General features: G+C 41.2%; 4 protein-coding genes across 4 annotated transcripts; 2 read left to right on the forward strand and 2 right to left on the reverse strand.

Annotated features, from left to right (window-relative positions):
• Positions 1–808: 808 nt before the first annotated feature.
• On the reverse strand, positions 809–2,745 carry LOC140763292 (pectinesterase-like). The gene is made up of 2 exons (XM_073101415.1): positions 1,726–2,745; positions 809–1,642 (listed from the first exon to the last, which is right to left on the reverse strand). The coding sequence occupies exons 1-2, from the start codon at positions 2,600–2,602 to the stop codon at positions 954–956; spliced, it is 1,566 nt and encodes a 521-aa protein (XP_072957516.1). The 5' UTR covers positions 2,603–2,745; the 3' UTR covers positions 809–953.
• Positions 2,746–3,913: 1,168 nt separating this feature from the next.
• On the forward strand, positions 3,914–8,550 carry LOC140762214 (hsp70-Hsp90 organizing protein-like). The gene is made up of 7 exons (XM_073099857.1): positions 3,914–4,945; positions 6,122–6,410; positions 6,714–6,799; positions 7,532–7,755; positions 7,841–7,907; positions 7,993–8,052; positions 8,179–8,550. Exons 1-7 carry the CDS (start codon positions 4,067–4,069, stop codon positions 8,290–8,292), a joined length of 1,719 nt encoding a protein of 572 aa, XP_072955958.1. The 5' UTR covers positions 3,914–4,066; the 3' UTR covers positions 8,293–8,550.
• A 1,024-nt stretch (positions 8,551–9,574) lies between these two features.
• LOC140762888 (elongation factor G-2, chloroplastic-like) lies at positions 9,575–13,962 on the reverse strand. The gene is made up of 4 exons (XM_073100865.1): positions 13,584–13,962; positions 11,085–12,499; positions 10,046–10,558; positions 9,575–9,930 (listed from the first exon to the last, which is right to left on the reverse strand). The coding sequence occupies exons 1-4, from the start codon at positions 13,828–13,830 to the stop codon at positions 9,760–9,762; spliced, it is 2,346 nt and encodes a 781-aa protein (XP_072956966.1). The 5' UTR covers positions 13,831–13,962; the 3' UTR covers positions 9,575–9,759.
• Positions 13,963–15,271: 1,309 nt separating this feature from the next.
• Positions 15,272–16,176, forward strand: LOC140762495 (21 kDa protein-like). Its single transcript, XM_073100340.1, has one exon. The coding sequence runs from the start codon at positions 15,278–15,280 to the stop codon at positions 15,875–15,877; it is 600 nt and encodes a 199-aa protein (XP_072956441.1). The 5' UTR covers positions 15,272–15,277; the 3' UTR covers positions 15,878–16,176.
• The last annotated feature ends 950 nt before the right edge of the window (positions 16,177–17,126 follow it).

The raw sequence follows: 17,126 nt of genomic DNA on the forward strand, positions 1-17,126 counted from the left end.
GTGTAATTATTCCGTAATGCATACTGTAGCTTTGGATAGTAGTTAACGTGTAATAAGAACTGTAAGCTAGGATTGCCATATTGGTATTCGCGTTAGTTCGTTCAATTGAACAGCTGGCACATCGGATCCGGGCTCGGGTCACGAAACAGAGAATTATGGACCCGGAAGAATCGGATCCGGCGCAGCAGTCGGAGCCACCGATAGCTCATTTTTATTATTTAATTAATCTTTAAATGCCTTCCTTAATAAATGACCAGCCAATCTCTTCCCGCCGTTTGCCGCGCTCGAGATCAATCGCGGACTTTGACGTTCGTGCGAAGAAGATTCTAACCCAAGTCTTTGAATTCAGCTCTCCAAATAAATCAAATACCAATGTTTGAATTCCTTCGAAATTTGTTCTCCTCTTTTTTAAGTCTCTACGTTAGCTGTCCAATATGTGTATATAGATATATTGATATTAAATTCCGACTTTAAAAGAATTTATAGTAAGAATTAATCATTGGGTCTGTGTCAACATTATGCTAACTTGATTGCTCTTCCTATTCCTACCGGGTAGTGCGGCGCCATTAGTTATTGCCAGAGCCGGTAATGGAACAGTTACAATGGTAGCTGGATAATTAAGCAGCTTGGTAGATTTGATCCTAAATATCTATTCTATACTTTGTTTAGGATGTAATAACTATTCAGCAAATTAATATGGTGTTTAATTTAGTTTCTCTGTAACGCAAACGAACAAACCTTTTTGGAATTCTAATGGCTTGCATGCCTTCACAACAACGACAGGAGTTTGTTTAGCATGCTACTGAAGTACAGGGAAAAGGGAACTTTAGCCTTGCAAGAAATTAAATGATTATAAGATTATAATCAACTAGAGTATCAAATAAGAATGCCAACAATAGTACAGACACTAATCAATTAAACTTTTTTTCTTTCTCTCCTTAAGCTAGCTGTAATTATAGCCCTAAGTTGTACGGCACGCCGGTCGAACGTATCCAGGTGCGGCCGGCAATGAACCTTCCGACGCTGAATTGCCTAACGTACAACGGCCGCGCGAAGATATGGTACCCCGGCCACCGCACCCGCATCGACAACCTCGACCCCGGCCCGGAGTTGCCATACTCGGCGTAGAACAACGTGCTGAGCGCGAAGTTGCCGTTGAACGGCAACCACCCGACGGGATCAATAATGCTGTCAATATAGTTCCTAATGTACACTGTTCTTGAGTACTGCATCCATGGCCTCCCAAGGTAGGTCTTCACCGTCCGATGAACTAGCCAGTATTCGGGCGTACCTCTAATCCTACTCGAGTGGATCACTATCCCAGTGTTCTGGTTCGGGTCACTGCGACCTTGGGCAGTGATCACATTAGACTCGCCGTGTCTCGGTTTCCTGGCGTAAATGTTGCAGTTCTGGATCACCGCCGCTGCGTTGCCAAAGATGAAGTCTATGGTCCCGTAGATGTCACATTCCCTATAGAATTGCCTTTGGGAGAAGACACAGAGTGTGTCTTGGTAGCCTTCGATGCTACAACGGTAGAAGATGGATCGATCGGAGCCGGAGAGCAGCGCCACCGCCTGCGATCCCGGCCCGAACGTGTTGCGAAACGTGATTCCGGTGGCTATGAATCCATCTCCAAATACACCTACATGTAACAAATGTTTGCTCACGCTATCCGCTATTATATCTAAACAGAAAGAGAGGAAATTATTTATTTTAATATCTTACTGAAAGTCGGGGAGCTAAAAGTGGTGTAGCCATTCGCGACGCTGCGGCTCCCGGTGATTATCGTCTTCCCGATGCCGTCGCCGATGAGGGTCAGATCATTAAAGCTACTAACCACCTGCACATTTTCGTTATACACCCCGGCCTTCACGTAAATCACAAACCTCCCTTTCCTCCTCTGCGCCGCCGCGGCGTTGACGGCATCCTTAATGGTGCGGAAATTTCCGGAACCATCTCGTGCTACGACCAAGTTGGCGCGAGTCGATTTTAGCTGTAGTAATCTCCGGTTCGCAAGCTGCATCCATCCCGGTGCATCGCTCACGGCAATGGTGGTGTTACTGTTGTTCTTGTTGACGGCGAGGAGGTTGCTTATGAGATCGGAGACGTTGTACCGGAACACCGGCTCGACGAACCCATCGGGCGCGGCGAGCTCCGCGAACCCCTTCCGGCACGTCTCGAGATTCGTGAGCGCGGCAGAGAGCCACGTCTGGGTGTCCAGCTGGCTGCAGGTGGCGTTGCTACTGCGGTGGAGGGTGCGGTTGAGCTGCAGGGCGGCGTTGGTGTAGAGCCTCCAGCAGTCGAGCCACGCCTTCCGCTCGGCGTTGGACTGGCACCGCACCCCGAGGCGCTTGAGGTGGCTCTGGGCGTGGTCGGTGAGGTTTACGGTGAGCTTCAGGGAGAGCTGGTACAGGTTTTCCCGGCCGGCTGAAGGCCCATGGCGCAAGTAGTAGCGGCAGGGTCCGGGGTGCGGCGTAGCTTCGCACCACCGGTCGATGCCGGAGTCATCTTCCCCTCCTTCTGGATAGGAGATGGAAGGATAGAGAAGAGAAAGGAAGGAGATCAAAATGGCGATGACTAAGAGGGAGGTAGGAATATGCATGGCTAAAGGTTCTTTTTTAGGAGGGAGAGAAAGAGGGAGAGTATCGGGTGGAATTTAAAGGGAGAGAATAGATTGACTTAGCTTGTTTAGGTGAAGGTGCAATAGTGCCATGGTCAGAAGGTCAACATGTAACGCAAGAAGTTGAATAATAAAAGTGCATGTTAGGCAAACTCAGGAAGAGTCGATCTAAAATCCACTTCTCTTAAACTTGGGTCTCATGTATGACATTTATTAGGTTGGCCTACCTACCCGTAGGTATTGGGAAGATATATCCCAATACTAAATGGATTTTATATCGATGTTAAACAAAATGCGTGCCTAGAAGGCTTCAAATGGAAACAGCTATCCTCGGTTTTAATCCAAAACTCTTCCTCCAATGTGAAACAAAAGAGGGAAAGAATACGAGTAACGTTTCGTGCTGCAAGATTGCACCAACGCAAAGCATGCACTCGATCATGTGCATATTTCCGGGATTCAAGACGAAGTATTATCTAAAACTTTAGTAAAATTCGCTTGACGATTAGGTGAGCCCAGGAGGAATATACGCATTCCATCCTTTTAGCTGAAGTAAACTGCTGCATGCTGAGTTTATTTGATTGATAACGAACAGAAGGAAACCATTGCTCTGTTCCTGAAGATATCTTTTATTATTCTTTTTAATGACGATAGATTTGTGTTAAAGAAAACCAGCGTTATAAAACTAGTGCTTGATCAAAAAGTTGCGTAATGACAGCATGCCCAACTCCCTCCCCAGCAGTGCCAATGGTTGGCTAACCAACAAGATAAATTTTAGATATTGTTTTTATTCCAATAGCATCCTGTTTTTGAGTTATGTATAATCCAACCCATTCTTTTTTGCTTGTAACTTGTTATCCATAGCACACTCTGGATTAATTTAAACTAATTAGTCTGTAACAAAACGTTATCTAAGTAGAGTATTTTGTCACACTAAATATACTAAATTTAACTTTCAGTTCCCTTTTATTTAACTTCTAAGATATTGTTGCTTAAAGTACAGCTACAACATCTACATTTTTCAGAAAAAAAAATTATTAAGAAATTTTTTATTTAAAATAATAAAATAAGGTTTCGAGTGTTTTTTTAATATTCTTTGTGGGCCTTTCGGGTAAGAAACGTGGCAGAAGATGATTGGGGATTTCCGTGGGCCACAGTAAGAACAGATATTTGATAATTGGGCCTCATTTTGTCAATTTCTATTTTGGAGTCCCTATCCATGTTGGGCTGGAAGAAAGCCCAAACAACCTAATTTTATACCCAAACATCCATCCTTGTACTCCCGAACATTCCAGAAGCTCTCAGAGAGATCGAACTCGTTGGTCTCCTTTAGCCTAGAACTCTCCTATAACGACTTTAAAACCCCTTCTCCTTCTCCAATTTCTTTCGCGATCTAGGGTTTTCCGTTTTACGATCTAGTTTAAGAGCTTTCTCTTATTCTATTCCCCGATGGCCGACGAGGCTAAAGCCAAGGGCAACGCCGCCTTCTCCGCCGGCCGCTTCGACGAGGCCGTCGGCCACTTCTCTGACGCCATTGCCCTGGCTCCTTCCAACCACGTCCTCTTCTCCAACCGCTCCGCCGCATTCGCCTCCCTCCACCGATACGCTGACGCCCTTACCGATGCTGAGAAGACCGTCGAGCTTAAGCCTGATTGGGCCAAGGGATACTCCCGCCTCGGCGCCGCCCACCTCGGCCTCGGCGACGCCCCTGCTGCCATCGCCGCTTACGAGAAGGGACTCGAGCTTGATCCTTCTAACGAGGCCCTAAAGGGCGGCCTCGCCGATGCGAGGCGCGCCGCTCGCGCGTCAGCGGGACAGGCGGCATCGCCCTTCGGGAAGATCTTCCAGGGTCCGGAGCTCTGGACGAAGCTGACAGCCGATCCGACGACAAGGGGCTATCTTCAGCAGCCGGATTTCGTGCAGATGCTCAGGGATGTGCAGAAGAACCCTAACAATATCAATATGTATCTTTCCGATCAAAGGATGATGCAGGTTCTCGGGGTATTGCTGAATGTGAAGATGAGGGCGCCGACGGATGAGATGGAGCGGGAGATGGCGGAGCCGGAGGTGGGGAAGAAGGCCGAGCCGGAGAAGAAGGAGGAGAAAAAGCCGGAACCTGAACCAGAGCCGATGGATGTGTCTGGGGAAGAGAAGGAGGCGAGGGAGAGGAAAGCGGAGGCGCAGAAGGAGAAGGAGGCAGGGAATGCCGCATACAAGAAGAAGGATTTTGAGACGGCTATACAGCACTATAGCAAAGCGATGGAACTGGATGATGAGGATATCTCCTATTTGACGAACAGGGCTGCGGTGTACTTGGAGATGGGAAAGGTGCCTGCCTAATTTCTTTCTTTTTCTGCTGTAATTTATTCATTGGCAGTATGCGGTTTTATTATATTATACTTATCGGTTAGATTTTTATTATTCTTCTATTCGTCTTCCAACTTCCATAATTCTACTACTAAATGTGTCATACAGTATATGTCAATTAGTGTATAGGAAATTGTTGTCATCTAGTTTAGATGGTAGGATTTACGTTTTTGACTACGTGAAAAGTATGGAAGAGCTTAGACATGTCAGGATTTTGGTCTTTTTCTATATCATTTGGAGACCGTGTATCTGTATTCTATATATGTGTAAATCAATATTTAGGTCCGTCGTGGTTCATAAATTTTTAATAGCAGATTGCCATTCAGGCTCTTTAGGTGACATGATGTTTCTGCTTCATTGGGGCTGGAAAATGCAAGTTATAAAATGCATTAGTGAAAGAGGGGCGCTAGGCTGCTAGCTGTCTGCATTAATCAACATAAGTTTCTCTCTGCTAAGTGAAAATGATGCAATATGAGTACAATCATACTCTGCATATCTCTTTTTCTTGCTTTTATATTGCTTTCGCCATTTAAATTTTAATCATAATTCATACTTCATACTTCAGATATCTCTATGGAGATTTCAAATTGTGTATAATGATGTCTGACATACAATTAGTACATGACTATTTGCCAGATTATGTTTGGGAGATAATTTTACTGCCAAAATCTGCACAAACTTGTAGATATACAGTAACAATCATATGTATTATTACAACATTTCAGATTGTTTATTCATGTACATTGCAGTTTTTGTTCGTTGGGAAATGGACTTTTGGTATTCTTGTTTTTGTTGCACATTAGAAAGTTTCACTCTATTTTACACACTTAATTCAATGTCTAAAAAAGGGATCAGAGATTGTATTTGTTTGCTAGAAGTAATTTTTGACTTCACTGCATCTTTAGTACATTTAAATTCAAACGGGAATCTCTATATTCTATGGTGTGTTCTGTATCGTATTCTACTAGATAAAGTTTCATATGCAATTTTGTGACCAGTATCAGCACAATTATAATGTCTTCTGTAATTTGTTATTGGGATGTATATGCAAAGACTGCAGCAGGTCGATGTTCCTGCTATCAGCTTTTCAGCTTTCTTCCCGTCATGTTTCCTTGTTAATGTTCTTTTTCTGCACAGTATGATGAATGTATAAAAGATTGTGATAAAGCTGTCGAGAGGGGAAGAGAACTTCGTTCTGACTTCAAAATGGTTGCAAGGGCTTTGACCAGGAAAGGAACTGCACTTGTGAAGCTTGCTAAAATCTCCAAGGATTATGACGTTGCTATTGAGACTTTCCAGAAAGCCTTAACTGAGCATCGTAACCCTGACACCCTGAAGAGGCTCAACGATGCTGAGAGAGCCAAGAAAGAATTAGAGCAACAGGAATATTTTGATCCAAAAATAGCTGACGAGGAGCGAGAGAAAGGTAGTCTCTCTTTTTCTTTTTTATCACCATCTTCATATTCTTTTTTTTTTTAATTTATCTCATTGAAAATGTCTGTCAATACTTTGTTCCATTTAGTGCTTTTGGACATGTTTGCTCTTCTTCCAGTGTAGACATATTGGTCAGTTAATGACAACAATTCACATATATTCACCTATCTCCGTATGCTTCTCCTTCACACATTTATATGATGTTTACTTGTATTTCTTCAATGTTCTTTCTGGTTGATTTTGCAGTTCCCTTGTGTGGTCTTAATTCATTACTCCATCTACCTTGAATATGCAGGCAATGAGTTTTTCAAGCAGCAGAAATACCCTGAAGCAGTTAAACATTACACTGAAGCTCTACGAAGGAACCCAAAGGACCCAAGGGTAATGTTTTATGCTTCTTCCGTTTATATGGCACAAGTAGGCAAGGAGCTACTTTCCTCCTGCATCTACGGGAAGTTGCTATTCAGTTTTCTTTATTAATATAAGAAGCTACTATATTTAAACATTACACTGAAGCTCTCTGAAGGATTCCAAATGACCCAGGGGTAACGTTTTATCACTTTATGCTTCTTCCATTTATGGCACAAGTAGGCAAGGAACTACTTTTCCTCCTACTTGTACGGGAAGTTTCTATCCAGTTATCTTTATTACTATCAAAAGCTACTATTACACTAAAGCATTACTAAAGAATCCACATGACCCAAAAGGTATTGTTTTATGCTTCTTCCATTTATAAGACAAGGAGGCAATGGACTACTTTTTATGGGAAGTTGCTATTCGGTTATTTTTATTAATATAAGAAGCTACTAGTTTGGCAATCTGAAGCTAAGGAGTTATAATTACTTGGCTCTTAGCTGTTCCCTGGCAGTAGTGTTACTTCAATTATTTGTGAACTCTTAATTAAAGTTATGGGGTTGCCCCCCTCAGAAGAGGCATCTGGGTCTGTTCTTGAACATGTGTGTCTGAACAAAAATTACTACAGCAATGTCCTTCCAAGAAGCTAGGAATATTCCATCTTCTGTTTTAGTTTGACGAGCCAAAGATATCTCATCTCCTCTGTTAGCAATTTTCTTTTACTGGACAGTTAAGTATGAACTACTTGGTAATCAACAGGTATATAGTAATAGAGCTGCGTGCTACACGAAGCTTGGAGCCCTGCCTGAAGGTCTCAAGGATGCTGAGAAGTGCATTGAGCTGGATCCTACCTTCTCCAAAGGATACACAAGGAAAGGTGCAATTCAGTTTTTCATGAAAGAATATGACAAAGCATTAGAAACTTATCAGGAGGGCTTGAAACTTGATCCAAACAATCAGGAATTAATGGATGGCATTAGGAGGTAATGAACCTATGAGTTAAAGATATTTGTTTTGTCATTTATCTAAAACTCTCTTTTTGTCTAATGAATGCTTGGTAAATTGCAGGTGTGTTGAACAGATTAACAAGACCAACAGAGGGGAGATCAATCCAGAGGAACTGAAAGAGAGACAGGTCAGTCTTGATACAAGTATCAGTAGTACTCTTTTATGGTAATTTCTCAGATTTGACTTATTTTAACTTTGTGATCATTTTGCAGGCAAAGGCTATGCAGGACCCAGAAATACAGAACATTTTATCTGATCCCATCATGCGACAGGTAATCGTTAGAATTATCCAATACTATTACTGACTAAATCTATTCCCAATTAGTGTGCGTCTTTGTTGATTGCACTGGTGATCTGTTTTTCGATAAGGTCTGATAATTGGATGTTATATTGGCCAGATATTGATCGATTTCCAGGAGAATCCCAAGGCTGCTCAGGATCACTTGAAGAATCCACAGGTGATGCACAAAATTCAGAAGCTGATTAGTGCAGGAATAGTCCAGATGAGATAAAAGAAAAAAGAGCCCCTGGATGTATCTATCATGTGTGCCATTTTGGAATTGCTCTGATCTCAGTTCGTGTGAGTCCTTGAAATGATGTAGTTGGTATATACCCATCGGAGCGTTTCTGTCCTTTTGGTAGTTGAATTTTGCAAGTATAGCTCTACTCGTGAACTCGATATGCATCAAGTCTTTTAAGTGTATCTATCATTTGTGCCCACTGTACTAGAGGATTTCGTTCGTCTTAATTCTGAGCTACTTTTGTTTAAATTCTTCAAGTTGTGCTGGTTGAACTATGCTGAGTCTGGTGAAATATACGGTGTAGTGTAAATTGATTCCTCCTGGGAAGATTACAAATATTTCGTAGTTAGCAATTTCTGTTAATTTAGAGCAACTAATTTTTAGAACGATAAAGCATCTCCATGAATTACACTGTGTAGAATTAGAGAAGCAAGTCCAATGGCGTAGTTCTGAGATGGTCGAAGAGCTTATATTGTAAGTATCCAAAGAATCCCAAAGTCCAATGGGCAATGGCATAGTTAGCTCATGCAACTTCTTGTATACTTAATTGAACCAGGCATGCTGTTTGCAACCGAATTGTTATCGTAACAACTCGCAACTCTTTTCCTGAGCGTGCAGCGACGCTTTATGCAGCTGTTAAGATTGATTGATCATTAATCTAAATGGAAATTGGTAGAACATTCCGTATGAACATCTGAGACTTTTGTCAAGGAGATGTGGGAGTTGGATCCTCTCCACGGAATTGTTCAGCAGGGAGTAATGTCTTAACCTCATTTGAGACAATCTCCAGCTTTTTAAGATGGATTCCTTTTCTCTATCAGGGAGCCTATCTCGTACCATACTGTCCTTTTCTGCCTTTGTTGCCAAGGTAATTCGCCTGTATTGAGGACCCCCTTTTGTTTTGGCCACTGTATGTCTTGTCCGATCTAGTTGTGCTCCATTTCCTTTGCTCGTTCGGCTGAAAATGTTACAACGATCCAGTTTTTTAATTTTTTCTTTCTCTCCTTTTTCTTTTCAGACAGTCCACAGTGTACGATAGATATGTTTATATGAATACAGTATCCTAGATCCAGAAGATTTCCTTAGTTATGCTTCGGTGTGTGAGCACATACAAAATTACGATTGTCATTTGTTCTAATAATCAGGTAATTTTTGGCTCCTTAATAGCAGAAATACGTATCTTTGGTCATTTTGACAGGATGTGAGGATGACAGTTCACAACAAACGCAAGGGCAAAAATTTAAATAAGGAAAATAAAAGATCAATTCACAGGTTGATGTCAAGTGGAAAAAAAAAAAACTTAAGATTACATGGTGTCCTTATTACACTTTAAAATAAATATTTAGATACACAAATTGCTAGTTTTGACACGCAGTATGCTACAAATTGCCGCCTTAACAGATTAATCCACTTGCATGACCTAACATTCTAACAAAACGTTCAAACAAAAGGAATGGTTCAAGCTGTCGCAGATTCTTGTTTTGCAGAGGAGATCTGGTTTTGGATGTGTTGTGGGACAACATCAAATTTCGCAAGCTGCATTGTGTATGAAGCGCGTCCTTTTGTTGTTCCGCGGAGAGTGCTTACATACTGGAACATTTCAGCCAGTGGTACCAAAGCTTCAACCACCTATATATTGGAAGCATCAGAAGACGATTAGTTCCAGAAAGATGACACTCATGTAAAAGATCATGAAAAGGAGATTGATAGGATTGCACAAAATATATTCTTTTTTTTTTCATACCTTTAGGCCTCCTGGCTTATCACCAAAACTATTGATCTGGCCTCTCCTTGAATTTAGGTCCCCAATAACATCACCCAAATGCTCTTCAGGAGTCACAACTTCAACTTCCATAATTGGTTCAAGCAGTTTTGGAGCAGCCTTCCTCACTCCCTCACGGAAAGCACCTCGGGCTGCCAGTTGAAATGCCAGAACACTAGAATCGACATCATGGTAGGAACCATCTACTAGTACAGCTCGAACATCAACCACTGGGTAACCAGCAAGAACACCATTGCTCATGCATTCTTCCAACCCTTTCATCACTCCTGGGATGTACTCTTTTGGCACTGCCCCACCCTTTATTTCACTCTTGAATTCATACCCGCTTCCTGCCTCCAAGGGTTCAAATCTCACTGTGATGTCTGCAAACTGTCCTTGTCCACCAGATTGTTTTTTGTGGACATATTGCACCTCTGAGACTCTTGAAATACTTTCACGGTAGTTGACCTGAGGTGCACCTACATTTGCTTCAACCTGTTTATGCAGTAAAAATTAGATGAAAATGGGAAAACTAAGAACAGAAGCTTCATATATACCAATTAAACTAGCAACCTGACAATGAAAGATATTAAGTTGCAAGGAATCATGTACAAATTTGGTTTCATGATATACACTATGTTTGGTGTCATGAGTGTATATCTAAATCAGATATTTTTATCATGCAATAGAAAGGGTTCTTTGAAATTTTTTGCTAGCATTAATGATCCAGCTAGTTATTCAAACTTCAAAAAGCATCTAATGATTATAAAGCGACTAAGGTAGTCTTAGAGGGACGGACAAGTATATAATATTGAAGATATTTTCAAGTTTAAGATTGACAGTATTTACAAAAATAGCTTCCTTGTGAGATGAAAGGAAATAAAAAAGAAGTATGTTGATTCTTCTAATCACACATGGATTACATGCACTCACAAAGGTGACACCAATTTACTAATGAATTTAAGAAAGAGATGCTTTCATATAGAATAAATTACTGAGTGTTATAAGTTAACGCACTAACCTTGTACTCTCTCTTTAGCCTATCGACAATGATTTCGAGATGCAGTTCCCCCATTCCTTCAATAACAGTTTGGTTGATTTCTTCATCCCTAGAAAAGTGAAAAGATGGGTCTTCCTGTGCAAGCTTAATTAATCCAACAGCCATTTTATCAACATCAGCCTTGGTCTTTGGTTCTATTGCAACCTTAATAACAGGATCAGGAAAGTCCATACGTTCAAGCACTATCGGTTTCTCTGGATCAGAGAGTGTTTCACCTGTGATTGTATCTTTCAGACCAGCAAGAGCAACAATATCACCTGTCAAAGCAAATTTAATATCCTCCCTACTATTTGCATGCATCTCTAGAAGCCTCCCAATTCTTTCCTTCTTCCCTTTGTTTGCATTGAGAACATAAGAACCAGCAGTTAACTTCCCAGAGTACACTCTCACAAAAGTCAGTGATCCCACGAAAGGATCGCTCATGATCTTGAAAGCCAGCCCAGAAAATGGTTCGTCATCACTAGCAAGCCTTTCGATGATTACTTCTGGGTTGTCAGCATCAGAGCCCTTCATTGGTGGAACGTCAAGTGGTGAAGGCAAGAAATCAACAACAGCATCGAGCAATGGTTGAACACCTTTGTTTTTAAATGCTGATCCACATAAAACTGGAACAAAGCTGCCGGATATTGTGCCTTTCCTGATTAATTTCTTCATAGCTTCCTCATCTGGTTCAATTCCTTCGAGATAATTTTCCATAACTTCATCATCTAATTCAACAATAGTTTCTATCATCAGTGTTCTGTACTCTTGGGCCAATTCTTGGAGATCAGAAGGTATGTCTTTATATGTAAATTGTGCACCTAATTCTTCTCCTGTCCATATAATAGCTTTCATCTTCAGTAGATCAACTACTCCTTGGAAGCTGTCCTCTGCACCAACAGGCAATTGAACTACTAGAGGTTTAGCACCCAAGTTTGTGACTATCATGTCCCTAGTTCTGAAAAAGTTAGCCCCAAGGCGATCCATTTTGTTAACAAAACATATTCTAGGGACTCCATATCTATCAGCTTGTCTCCACACAGTTTCAGATTGTGGTTCCACCCCAGCAACACTGTCAAATAGACATATAGCACCATCCAGAACCCTGAGAGCACGCTCAACTTCAAGTGTAAAATCGACATGACCAGGTGTATCAATAATGTTAATTCTGTGGTTGTTCCAGAAAGTGGTAGTTGCTGCGGATGTTATGGTTATCCCTCTTTCTTGCTCCTGCTCCATCCAGTCCATAGTAGCTGTTCCTTCGTGTACCTCACCAATTTTATAATTTCTTCCTGTATAATAGAGAATGCGCTCCGTGGTAGTGGTTTTCCCAGCATCTATGTGAGCCATAATTCCAATGTTCCGGTAATCCTTCAGCGGTATTGCTCGTTTTGATTCTGGCATCCAAAAGATGAATTTTAAATTTTCAATTACTTGCATGCTAAACAAATGCTTCTTATAGGCCCAAATATCTCTTGATATCTCAGCTCTCAAGAAGAAAAGGAGGTAGCAGAAAAAAAAAATTCAAATCTAATCTTCCTGATATATTCATATTATCAGTTCTTTGGCAAAGAAAATAGGGATGTGCAATTTGGAATTTGTTGAGGAGTATCTTCAAATTCAAGGGGGACCTACTACTGTTGCCAATATCTAGAGAAAAGTGGAGAAGGGAAAAAAAAGAATAAGAGAGATTTGGGATGTTCTCTGGCAGCATAGCTTTGGATTCTCTGTATGAAAGAAACATGAATATTTTTTTGTAACTACACCAGGAATAGGTGAGAAGATCTAGTCTAGGGTACTAAATCATCTCTAATATCTCGGACAGGTCTGCGAGGTGACCATGCTGTCAAGTGGGTCACAATGCTTCTCCAGGGGTTAGCCAGTTAGCAAAATCCACTTTTTATGGAGGAAGCTCAAGGCCTTAGTGGAGATAGTTTTTGCTTGTCTTTACAATAGGATGTTGATTTGGATTGGTGAACTAAGGTATTTGTTGTATCCAGCGAAAGTATAAAAATTTTGATGGTTCTCTGATGAGAGCTAATCCTTTTGGTTTCTAATGAAACAGGGTGGCCTATCTACCATGTTGCCTGAAAAAAAAAAAGACAACAATATAACAATACTAACAGTAAGGATGTCCAAGTAACACGTACACTTAAAACGTAGAACTAAGATGCCAAAGTTGTCCTACAGATCATCTAGAAAGATCTTGAATTCATAGAAAAATTATGTGAGAAAATATAACAAATTGAATGCTAGCAATACGGTAAATTGGATAAGAGCTAAAGTAGGAATGTGTACTACTTTTAAAATCAAAGCCATAATTTTGTTAGCCCGCAGTCTTATTCTGCGTAATTTACACAAACACCATGAAATCACTTCCCGCTAATAAAAATATCAAACAAAGATATAAGACTAACATAACACAAACCCATCAATAAAGAAATCAGAGAGAGAAGTTGGGACAAGGCCAAAAACGCTAACCTTCGGGAGCAGCCATTGCGACGACGGAGAGCCTCGCCCTCGACTCTCGCGCCAATGGAAGCCGCGAAATCGACCGCAGGCGAAGGTTCCCGAAGAGGTCGGATGCGGAGGCGTGGCGGAGGCGAGAGGCGAGTAAGGATTTGGGCCCGAGGAAGCGGTGGGAGGCGAGAGGTAGGACACGGCGAGAGCCGTGCAAGCTTCTACAGGCGGCCGAGGGCGTCGCTCCAACAGCCGCTTCTCCCGCCATGGTTCACTTCGCCTTCTGCTTCTCTCTCCCTCTCTATCTCTCTCTCTATATATATATAGGCAAGCGAGATTGCTCACTAAATTGGAGAGAAAAAGAGAGGACTAGTTAAGCCATCAGCCATGTAGTGTACTAATAAACATATAAGTGAAAAGCAAAAGATAACCTTTGAGAGAGGACTGGAAGGGTATGAGAGTGGCAAAGACTGGCAAGGGCTGAGAAGCGTCCACGTCTCCGTACTCCAATAGCCGCATGTGGCTTGGATGGACTCCAATCCTGGTCGTTGCAATTACTCGTCCACCAGATGGCCTCTGTCGAACTGATGGCCGAGATGCTCATCTCCTTGCACTGCTCGAGTCTTAGACTGCTAGCGGCCACAAGTTCATACTCGAGCGACCTTGCTTTCCTCTGTGAGGTATAACATTAGCAAGTTATATATTTTATTTTTTTCGGGGGGTTAATTGCATTTTAATTGGGAGAAATGTTTTTTTTTTATATATAATGATAAAGAGAACCTCTAGGCTATGTTAGTATTTTTTTTAATTAAAAAAATAAAATAGATAAGTATTTGTAGATTAACTTACACGAGTATAGAATGCTCTGTTAGAGTTGGAGAATAAAAATCTGAATAAGTTTAGAAGAAAAATTACTATCCTAGCTACAATCATAATCCAATGATCTATTCCAATTTGCAAGCTAATTAGCTTGGCTTTACCAAATATGTAAGCAATTTCAAAAAGTCTAAAAATAATATCATCATCAAGAGAATTCATCGCCCAAGTAAGGCTATATTAGTTGGGCCGAGCTCTTTTAGCCGAGTGGACCTCAGCCCATAACTTAGCAATCAATTCTTTTTTGTCATCAATTATAGTTGTGGAAGAATTAATAAAAATCTTGTACCAAAGACCGAGATATTGCACACATCTTGAGTGGTGACTTGGGTAAAGTTAACAGACAAATTGCTCCCAGATGACAGCATATCCCATGGTCAACTACTTAATTCAAGCTTCTAATTAATTAATCACCTACGCACTACTCCCCTCAATTCAAATAAATAGATTAGCTATGCATCTCTCTTTTTAACTTTTAACCACTGGACGTGTGCATAATGACACTTTTCCCAAGGTCAAATCATTTGGATGAAACCTCTCGAAGCTACACTATAAGTCTTACAACACTACTCGCTTCGTTGACCTTGCACCATTTCAGAGGCGTGGCTCTCGCATTCACGAGTTCCAGCTCGACCCTTCAATTTAAGATTAATTAATAAAGATTTTACCTCGTAATCCGAGGCTATTCACATCATCTACACACTCACATCACTGGTCTTACGAACTTACCAAGAAGCGTCGGAAAATATTAAAAGCTTTTTAATTGATCTCTCTCTACTATATATATACCAGTCCTCATGATCTAGTCCACTATATACACTTAGAGAGGTCAAGATAAAATGGAAGTCCAAACGACCACTCTCCTCGTTTTACTATTCTTCGGCTCCATCTCATGCAATGCAGCGAGAGTATACGACTCGAAGAAGGCGACGACTAATGCGAACGACGACTTCATCACCCTCAGTTGTCAGAACACGACGTACCCCAGAACCTGCGTCGCCTCCCTCTCCGGCTTCTCCTCCACCATCCGATCCAGCCTCCTCGAGCTCTCCCGCGCCGCGGTCTCCGTCACCCTAACAGCCGCCGTGGACACGTCGGCGCTGGTGAACAGGCTGTCGACCAAGGGGGCGCTGACGCCTCAGGAGGCGGCGGCGGTGGAGGACTGCGTGGCCATGGTGGGCAACTCGGTGAAGGAGCTGGAGAAGTCCCTGGATGCGATGGAAGGGTTGAGGAGGTCGTGGGAGGCGGTGGCGGTGGAGAACGTCCAGACGTGGGTCAGCGCGGCGTTGACCGACGAGAACACGTGCATGGGCGGGTTCGAAGGGGGTGACGTGGATGGGGTGGTGAAGAGGGTGGTGAGGAGGCACGTGGTTGGCCTCGCGCAGTTGACCAGCAACGCCTTGGCCCTCCTCGCTGGGCTTAGCAACTCTTCTCCCTGAAATAAAATAAAAAAATAAAAAGAAAGAAGAAAGATTAGGAGTACTATCTAATCTAACATTAGATATTTCTTTTATCCATAATGTTTTGTTTAATATACGGCAGTTTAGTTTCATCTGTTTCGAGATGCTTTAATGCTAAATGGAAGTAATGTAAACAAAAATCTTATATTTTCTTCTTCTTCTTTTATTCTTTTTTGCCTTTTAAGTTAAAAGTCAATATTATGATCATATTTCGTTATAACGACTATTGATTGCATGCACCATTTCACTGCACACAAAGAGCTACTATACAAAGGGGAAAAAGAAACCATTAGGAGGAAAATAACGTATTCTGCGTAGATGTAGCAAATATTATAGTTGAATAGATGATTAAAAGACTTATAATGTATTGAGTGTATTCGGATTTGAATCCCACCAACATAGTTTTAATTGGGTCATCATCAATAATTTCCCACTTCTCTCTATAAAAAATTTAAAAAATTTACACATCTGTATCTCCAAACAAGCTAAAGAACAGTATAAGCAATTAGTCTAAATTGATAAGATTCTTCTTTCTTCCATAAACTTGAGTTATGTTTTTTAAATTTTATTTTCTGCACCTTCGAACCTTTTCCAAGATGTAAACTTATAAATACTTGCATTATTAATCTGATGAGAGATCAGCAGGAGTTAACTTATAAAAAGTTATACTATTTCTTTCTGGCAAAAGACAGTTTTTTCCCCCTCTTTTACTTCTATTAAAAATTGAAATTGAGAGTTGAGATACAACAACACTGTAACTAAGACGAATTAAAAGAGGATTCTCATAAACCAAAGGATGGTCTAGTTAGATCAATTCAACACAACTCTAACAAAGTGACCATAAGATTGGGCAAGGATATACTCATCTATCTTTAGAGACCGTCTCAGATCTAAGGCGACCTCCTCTTTTAATTGTCCCATGAGCCAAATCTAAACTGGGGCAGATAGAATCTCTTCGGAGAGCAACTGAAAGTTAGGATACCAAAGACCTCCAATATGAATGCAAACAAAAACTTGAAAGTAAAAAAGTCATCAACGACGTTTATCACTTGCAGGATACTCGACGGGCGATTTTAATCCCCTCATTATCTATTGAATAAGATAGACTAGAGGGGGTGGTTGACTAAGAAAGAAACTTACTTATAAGGCTAAAATGTCACTCAAAATGGCTCGTTTAACTCTTTCTAGGTCCACGGTGACTTTAGACATGGAAACATCTTGGATATTT

The sequence above is a fragment of the Typha angustifolia genome, chromosome 7, assembly GCF_048772165.1.
Source record: "Typha angustifolia cultivar Huaian chromosome 7, ASM4877216v1, whole genome shotgun sequence".
Classification (NCBI taxonomy): domain Eukaryota; kingdom Viridiplantae; phylum Streptophyta; class Magnoliopsida; order Poales; family Typhaceae; genus Typha; species Typha angustifolia.

What these genes read in the sequence shown, in the direction of transcription:
- LOC140762888 (XM_073100865.1), bottom strand. Translation starts at nt 13,830, where the DNA reads ATGGCGGGAGAAGCGGCTGTTGGAGCGACGCCCTCGGCCGCCTGTAGA. An exon ending in GGCTAAAGAGAGAGTACAAG is followed by an intron (nt 10,559 to 11,084) that starts GTTAGTGCGTTA and finishes CTGCATAAACAG; the next exon opens with GTTGAAGCAAATGTAGGTGC. An exon ending in ATAAGCCAGGAGGCCTAAAG is followed by an intron (nt 9,931 to 10,045) that starts GTATGAAAAAAA and finishes TCCAATATATAG; the next exon opens with GTGGTTGAAGCTTTGGTACC.
- LOC140763292 (XM_073101415.1), bottom strand. Translation starts at nt 2,602, where the DNA reads ATGCATATTCCTACCTCCCTCTTAGTCATCGCCATTTTGATCTCCTTC. An exon ending in TTTTAGCTCCCCGACTTTCA is followed by an intron (nt 1,643 to 1,725) that starts GTAAGATATTAA and finishes TGTTACATGTAG; the next exon opens with GTGTATTTGGAGATGGATTC.
- LOC140762214 (XM_073099857.1), top strand. Translation starts at nt 4,067, where the DNA reads ATGGCCGACGAGGCTAAAGCCAAGGGCAACGCCGCCTTCTCCGCCGGC. An exon ending in TGACGAGGAGCGAGAGAAAG is followed by an intron (nt 6,411 to 6,713) that starts GTAGTCTCTCTT and finishes TTGAATATGCAG; the next exon opens with GCAATGAGTTTTTCAAGCAG. An exon ending in CTGATCCCATCATGCGACAG is followed by an intron (nt 8,053 to 8,178) that starts GTAATCGTTAGA and finishes TATATTGGCCAG; the next exon opens with ATATTGATCGATTTCCAGGA.
- LOC140762495 (XM_073100340.1), top strand. Translation starts at nt 15,278, where the DNA reads ATGGAAGTCCAAACGACCACTCTCCTCGTTTTACTATTCTTCGGCTCC.